Source organism: Ips typographus, linkage group LG14, assembly GCF_016097725.1.
Source record: "Ips typographus isolate SLU linkage group LG14, UJ_Ityp_2.0, whole genome shotgun sequence".
Lineage (NCBI taxonomy): Eukaryota > Metazoa > Arthropoda > Insecta > Coleoptera > Curculionidae > Ips > Ips typographus.
Genome location: NC_138435.1, coordinates 5,800,340 through 5,807,748, shown reverse-complemented (window position 1 = coordinate 5,807,748; position 7,409 = coordinate 5,800,340). Strand labels below are relative to the sequence as shown.

The window sequence follows — 7,409 nt, the reverse complement described above, 5'->3', positions numbered from 1 at the left end:
ATTGTTCTTTAGTTCTATTGACTTGCTTCCACTTACGTTTAAACTTGGGTAAAAAATCTCTCTGTAAAGTACGTTTCACAATTTTGAAGTCATCGGTACTAATTTTGAACCGTTCTTTTAGGTTACGAAAAAGCCTATCCTCACTTCCGTTTAAACTAATAATATTATCCGACAGATATTTTTTACGAACTTTTAACATTTTCACAATAGATTTTTACTGGTTGTACTACAGCAATCTTATTTAATTCAAATAAAACAAGATCTGTCAACGTCCACGTCAACGGCATACATTTGTTTTATTGGCGCGCATGACCCACTTGACTGAAATACGTTATAAAATCTAAATAGGCAAATTTCGGCAACTGCCAAAACTTTGATACATAAGACCAAAGCTTATAGACTACATCAATCCTAAAATTGGAGAGTCGCAAAGCGTCGCAAACTATTTTGTACATTTTTAAATAACATACTTATTTTGTAAAAACATATAATTACATTATATCATTAAAAATCTATAAAATAAATTTATCACATTGTATAATAAAAGTATTATATTACATTAAGAGATGTCATTCAGTTTTAGAAAATAAAATATAATTGTTGCTTTTCAAATATTACATAAAAACCCAAATTTTTTGAGACACAACAAGAATGAAATTTGATAAGTTCTATGTTAAATGCGAAAAATCTATGCTTTCACATGCGCTCTTGCATGTAATAATTTTTTTTTAGTATTTTTAATTTAACAGAAAAGTTTACTAAAAAACAGCATAGAATAAAATAAAATATAAAAATAATATTTAAATCTCTTTTGGCCGCCGAATAACATTACGGCTAACCACTGTGGGCCGTCCTGGGTGATAGTTCTGTTTTTCGATTTTCGAATGATCCAAATTAGGTACTGGTTGTGTTAAGTAGAGGTCGAGAAATATCGATAGTTGTCTCATTCGATAGTTTGGTAGTTATTATCGATAGTAGGATAATATGTCATTTTAGCGCTATTTGGCATTGCAGCCTGTAGCAAATTAAGGAATGATATGCTTTCTAAAAAGGGATGCTAGTAAGGAATATACCAGGTGTCCAAGAGCACCCTGGACATAGGAGATTAACATGGGAAATCAGTTTTGATTTTTTTTCGCCTGTACGGTTCATTTAATAGAAAAACACTTTAGATAAAAGTTGTAGAGCACATTTTTGGCTATCAACTTGTAATTTTTTCAATACCGTAGATTTGACCATTAAGACGAAAAACGGATCTAAAATTCGGAAATTTTAAATCTCGCGCCAAGCGGTCGTTTAAAGTTTGAAAGGAAAGTTTATATCCGGCCGTGCTACCAACCTTTCAAAATCATAACAAATCGCTGTCAGTCATTCTGTAATCAAAACATTCAAAACAAGTTTATTTAGTAATAATTTTGAGTTACTACCCACATAATGCAAAGAAAACTTTTGCTTTAGAGCAAAATTCTTTAAGAAAACACTAGTTTTGCTTGCAAATATTTAATGAGGACGACCAAATCACCTATCTCAAGCCTCTTCCCAGCAAACACATTTCAAACGGCCCGGTGTTGGCAGGATTGCGTTCTGCCAGCAATTCACTGTTGGGCCGTACACCTGAAAAATGTATTGGGCCCAGCAATCGGTCCGATGCAGCACCTTTACAGTTTTGCCAGTGAAATGCCAACTAATTGCCAGAAGTTGGAAATAATTAATTAAACAATCTGAAGAATGTAGAATCCACAAAAATGTATTGTCCTCTAAAGTACAATAATGCAATTAAGAACAAAGAAATTAGAAAAATACGTAGTACCAGTAAATTTTATTTAGTTAGCACCAATTTTTGCCTTGTTTAGTCGATTGAGTCTTCCTCCACTTCGGTCTGCAGCGTTTCGGAGCCACATCTTTATGGTGTTTTCTGTTTCGTCTTCAGTCGCAGTTTGTCCATTTGGGTTTTTCCTGACTGCAGCTAGAACAATGTAAAAAACATTTTTTTTTATTTAAAATCAATTATGAATTCATCTCTGATACAAAAGTAGTTCATGATAGTTCACTAAAAACACCAGTGAAAAGTCATTAAAATGTTTGACATATTGTGCTCAGTGATTTTTAAAAACCTGAGTGAGTTGTGTTTAAGTCCAAAAAATTAAAAAGCGACAATTACACCTAAAAATATGTTTCACTTACTTACCTATTATTAATCTGATAATGTTTGGTAGTTCTTTGAAACCATCTTTTTCATTCCGACCACTCCAGTTTAACTTCAGTGCTAAGTTGTGCTGAATCAAGAATTTTTCTGGTGCAAGTGACACTGTCCTTTCCCCCAAGTAAACTTAGTTTCAGACACTAAACATTTTAGAGACGTATTTTAAATATCATTGTGGTGTTGTATCTAGGACATTTACCATGTTTTTAAAAAGGTTTTCATCATCTACAGAATTATTTAATTCTTTCAGTTCTTCAAATGTACTGTAAGATTTCACATCAAAACTTGAAACATCTTCCTTATTTTGGTTGTTCATTTGATCCTGTATTAAGCTTATAACATATTTCATATCTTGAGATAGTTTCTCAACACTTTTCAATACTTCTTTTAGAAGGGCTAAAAGGAAACTTATTAATTCAAATTAATGACTGTAATTTCTAATTGAAAATATACCATCAGTGGCTCTATCACAACAACATTGAGGTTTCTCCTTGTCCTCTATGGTGTGACTGGAGTAAGATGGGCGAGATGGCGCACTGGTACATGACTGGTACAGACTGCTCTCTAGCTGTTTGGGAAACGTGTTTTTGGAAACAGGCATAAGTTTTCCAAATTTTTTGGGATTAGGAACAAATGGCAAATTATTCACATCCTCATCACTAGAATATGCATAGTCTACATTTCTGTTAGGTTTAGGCATTCTAGAGTCCTCATTGCAGCTTTCATTTTGGGAATCTTGAGCTTCTTCTAGAGCTCTTAATTTTGCCAGTGCATAATCATATTTGACTAAAATAAAATAAAAAAGGATTTCCAATATGAACAACAAAAGTATGTATCCAATACTTATACCTGCTGAGTATTGGATGACTATAGCACAAATAGTGCATCTTTCCCTATCCAATGTCTCATGTTCAATAAGAGCTTTTTCCCGCCGATTTGTTGACTTTATATAGCTAGGCCACAGACAAAAAATATTTTTTTGTTTTTCAACTACCCAACTACTGGAAATTAGTCCCATTGGAATACTATTATCCGTTATTTCTTCAGGGAACTCAACAACTAAATATTCCCTGAAACATTACAAAAAACGTGAAAATTAAAGAACTGTTAGTAAATTGAATGCAGCTAACTTAACTAAAAGTAATTTTAATTTGCCTAGATTATACTTAATTACCCACCAAGTCAAAACACCACCCATCTAAAACCTAATTTTGCAAGCCACATTTTTTGATTCAGCAAAACAAGTTTATTTTATTACAAGTGCATATTAATAAACAAAGTTAATGAAAGAGTTAAATCCCATGGCCACAAAAGCTACAAAACCATATGTATAATGAATAACTTACCCACTCTTACTTGTTTGTCAATGTCACTTGAATTATATCAGCCCCCAAATAGTGCATCTTGCAATAAATTGTGATTTTTTGTTATTTATTATAAAAAAAATATTGGCAGCAAATACACACTACTACCATACACTGTAGTAAAATTAATTTATATTTGAAATGATTAGTTATAAAATTTAATTTTGTTAGGATTATTAATCAATTTATACAATTAAAAAAAAAGTTAATTAGTTCAATTACTAAGTTAAAAAAAATCAATAACAAGCAAATATAAATTTTAGATGGAATGTATCAAAGGAGTAGCAATAAACTTGTCATCGATCGGTAATAATACTGCCTTGCTTAAAATGTTTCCAGTGGTAAAAATTAAGTTTTCTTCTTCTAGATCTGACACTTGATATAATGATATTAAAGAGCTTTCAGTAGGATATGTTATAAAAGGCTTAATATCTCTAAATGCTGAACACTCAAGAAAAATTTCATGTTTTTCCACAAATATTGACTTAACTAACATAATCAAACCATCTATTGAAAATATGCAATTGTTACCACGTTTAACAGAAATTATTACATCATTGAATTGAAGTTTATTAAAATAAGTTTGTTCGTTTAAATATTTAATTGGCTTACCTAGAACACATATCTTATTTAGTTTTTCTACTTTTGAAGGAATATCTTTTCCTATTTTGTTTCAAAAACCCTAAGTAGCTCTCAAATGAAAAACAATTATCTCATTCAAAGTGCTATATGTCTCAGCTTGTTTTGAAAGGTGAATTAATGTGTGAACATTGTAAACACAAAATTCTTTGCCATAAATGTTCATGGCATTTGTAACAAATAACTTCAACAATACTGCAGCATAACTGTTATATCTACGGTTTAGTGATGGGCTTAATAATATGGTCATTCCAAAACGTAACAGCATAAAGTTGTAAAAAATGTGATCTGGCAAAATATTAATTAATAGAGAACTGACATACAAAAGAAAATGCCTAAACTCAACAGCTTTCCAGTGTTCTAAATCAGAAATAGAACGTGGTTTACGATCCATTTCACAAGGCCAATAATGCTGAGCATTAATAATCCTGGTTTCTAATATTTGTAATTTAGTTTCTTTAAATCTGTACAGGTGTCGATTACCACTTTTCCAAATTTCAATCAATTTCCGAACAACTCCTTAACATACACTGTGCATGTAATCAATTGGAAAACCCTCAATTAAGTCCATTTTTATTTCAATTAGGGGAGAAATTTGCTTATGGTACGCACTATAAACACTATTTAAAAAATCATCATTATTTCTAAGATCAGCATTAAGTTGTGGAAAAACCACTTTTCTATTTCTGTATTCTCCTTTCGTTACACATTTGTCACAGCCATAATATGCATTATGACCTTTAGTGCCTTTAATGAAAGCTCTAGCAGGAGTATCACAGCAAAAACTATGATAAATAACTTTGACATAAGTATTTGAAATTAAAATTCCTTGTTCTAAGTAGGATTTCAGTTCAGTTACAAACTCAGAAAAATATTGGTCAAGTGGAGGTTTAGTGACTCCACAATAAATTGCAACTACAAAAGGTGGTTCTGTTGGAAAATTTTTTACTTTACAAAGAATAGGCCAAAATGGTTCTTTAGTGCTTTTATGCAAGGGAACTCCATCAACATTAAAATTTAAATAAAAAACTTCTGAATTACCGTACTTTTCAAAAAACTTACAATCCCATATTTTAAACCAAAATAATAATAAAAACCTTGTCCCATTGATTGAATGTTTAAGTTTCTAGGAGTTTTTAGTAAAGTTCTTGCATCTAGTGGAAGCAATGATAAATTAGGCTCTGTACTCAACCAACCAAGTAAATCATTAATTGCTGAATGAGTGATATTGTGCTTGAGTGCCCAACTTCTTAAAAATATATTTGCTTGTCTTGGATGCTCATTAGTATTATTGACATTTAAAACCACACAATTACTTCTTAATGGGGATGAATTCGGTGGTGATATTGGGATACTTGCAAAGTCAGAATTAGAGATGAAATCTAGAACATTCACATAAATGTCATTAGGAAATAAAGTCTAGTTACATTCATTTTGTTAAATATTGAGTCATTTTTCAAGTTACCTGTGATCTGATTTTGAGGTGAGCTTGAGAAAGAACTTCTGTTCAAAGCTGAACTATTCGAAAGAAAGCTTGAATCTTGTGATCCACTCTGGTGGTAGTATTGATTTGATTTGATTTGATTTTGATTTGGTGACAACACATTTCAGACATTTCAATTTCCTGAACCTCCTCCTGAATATTATTTTGTATTGGTTCAGTGGGGATATCTGGATCTGCTAGTGGAATTCTCAAACATCTAACCTCTTTTTAACAAATTGTGGGTGATATTTTCGAAATAGTTTGGTTAACCTTTTTGCTAATAATACGTCGTTGTTGACGTTTACTTTTTAAGTAAAAATGTGAAGAAGCTCGCCCCTTAACTTAAAGAAATATTGATAACATTAGCTATGGCTTTGAGTACTTACCATTTCTGGTTACCATCTTTTGCGTCACCCATTTCCTTGACATACACAATATACCTCAACGGGAAATAAAATAAACACAAATACAATATTTTATAAAATGAATAAAACACCAAAATCAAACTAAATACACAACGGCTTCACTTTAAATTTTAGTGGTGCCGGTAATGGCGCGGTATCGGTATCCAAAACCACAACAAACAACTAAATATAATTTGACTTTAGTGACAAGCGACGCAAATTACATTTACTGCCAACCTGTAAAATTCTCGATATATTCAGAACGGCAACATAATTACGCTTGAAACAAAATAACATCGGCACTGAAATGTTGGTTATCTGACGGGCCAATGGCGTAGGGCCAAATAAAAACTCGAAGGCAACGGCCCAAAAATTCGCCGCCGGTTTAAATACAGCAGAGCTTTACAGTAGATTAAAGAGAAATGGCAATTCAATGGTCCGGCGCTGCACTGCCGATGCCGTCATTGCCAGAATCGGGCCATCTGAAATCCGTAGATTTGTGTTTGCTGGGTCATAACACTAGCAAACGATTTAAAGTGATGAAAACAGTGGACAATGAAGCCAGATTTTTGAAGATAAGGTTCCTACTGTACAGGGACAACAACAAAGGGGCCAAATACTTCTTTCAAAAGTGGTGTGATTTAGCTTCAATGTGCTTAACTTCATGGACTATCATCAGCGAGGGTCTTCATCAGTGTTGCAAGTCAAATTATCAGTCAGGTGACAAAAGTTTTTGTATATGGGTAGGTATTGTCAAAAAAAAACAATTTTTCAATTGAGCTATCTACATGAGCTGTTCTATTCTAGGTTTAGGTATTAACATTATAATTGTGTTCTTTTTTCCACACTATTAACATCATACAATATAAAACCACTTAAACACTATGGTGTGTTGATAACATTACAAAACAGAAGGATACAATAAAACTAGCAGTCACATAGGTCACTAAATTGCATCACTTTTGAGGGAAGTATTTGTCCTCTTTTGTGGTCCCTGTATAGTAAAGCAACTTATCTTCAAACATCTGCAGGCCTTCCTAGTCCATTGTTTTTATCACTTTAAATCGTTTGGTAGTGTTATGAAGAGGCTTGAGATAGGTGATTCGGTCGTCCGCATTAAATATTTGTAAGCAAAACCAATGTGTTTTCTTAAAGAATTTTGCTACAAAGTAAATAAGTTGAATGAGGTTATAAACGCAACTTACCAGATTTTTGGGCTGTGGCTACTGATAAAGTATTTTTATCACGATTTATTTTTATTTTCTTTGCATTATGTGGGTAGTAACTCAAAATTATTACTAAATAAACTTGTTTTG

General features: G+C 32.2%; 1 protein-coding gene across 7 annotated transcripts; it reads right to left on the bottom strand.

Moving 5' to 3' along the window:
• Positions 1-1,726: 1,726 nt before the first annotated feature.
• LOC145737675 (uncharacterized) lies at positions 1,727-6,263 on the bottom strand. Of its 7 annotated transcripts, none has more exons than XM_081992470.1 (7): positions 6,089-6,249; positions 5,672-6,030; positions 3,053-5,588; positions 2,657-2,989; positions 2,403-2,599; positions 2,189-2,343; positions 1,727-1,966 (listed from the first exon to the last, which is right to left on the bottom strand). In XM_081992470.1, exons 3-6 carry the CDS (start codon positions 3,219-3,221, stop codon positions 2,236-2,238), a joined length of 807 nt encoding a protein of 268 aa, XP_081848596.1. In that variant the 5' UTR covers positions 3,222-5,588; positions 5,672-6,030; positions 6,089-6,249; the 3' UTR covers positions 1,727-1,966; positions 2,189-2,235. The 7 variants fall into 7 exon arrangements, with proteins under 7 accessions (XP_081848596.1, XP_081848597.1, XP_081848594.1 ...); XM_081992471.1 differs by having other exon boundaries at positions 3,053-3,273; positions 3,550-5,588; positions 5,672-6,236; XM_081992468.1 differs by lacking the exon at positions 5,672-6,030 and having other exon boundaries at positions 3,053-3,273; positions 6,076-6,263.
• Positions 6,264-7,409: the final 1,146 nt, after the last annotated feature.

Bases quoted from the DNA above. Each gene is read 5' to 3' on its own strand.
- LOC145737675 (XM_081992468.1), bottom strand. From the start codon at position 6,107: ATGGGTGACGCAAAAGATGGTAACCAGAAATG. The intron at 3,274-6,075 runs GTAAGTACTCAA...GTAATGTTTCAG, and splicing joins AAAGATGGTAACCAGAAATG to GGAATATTTAGTTGTTGAGT. The intron at 2,990-3,052 runs GTATAAGTATTG...ATTTTATTTTAG, and splicing joins AGTCATCCAATACTCAGCAG to TCAAATATGATTATGCACTG.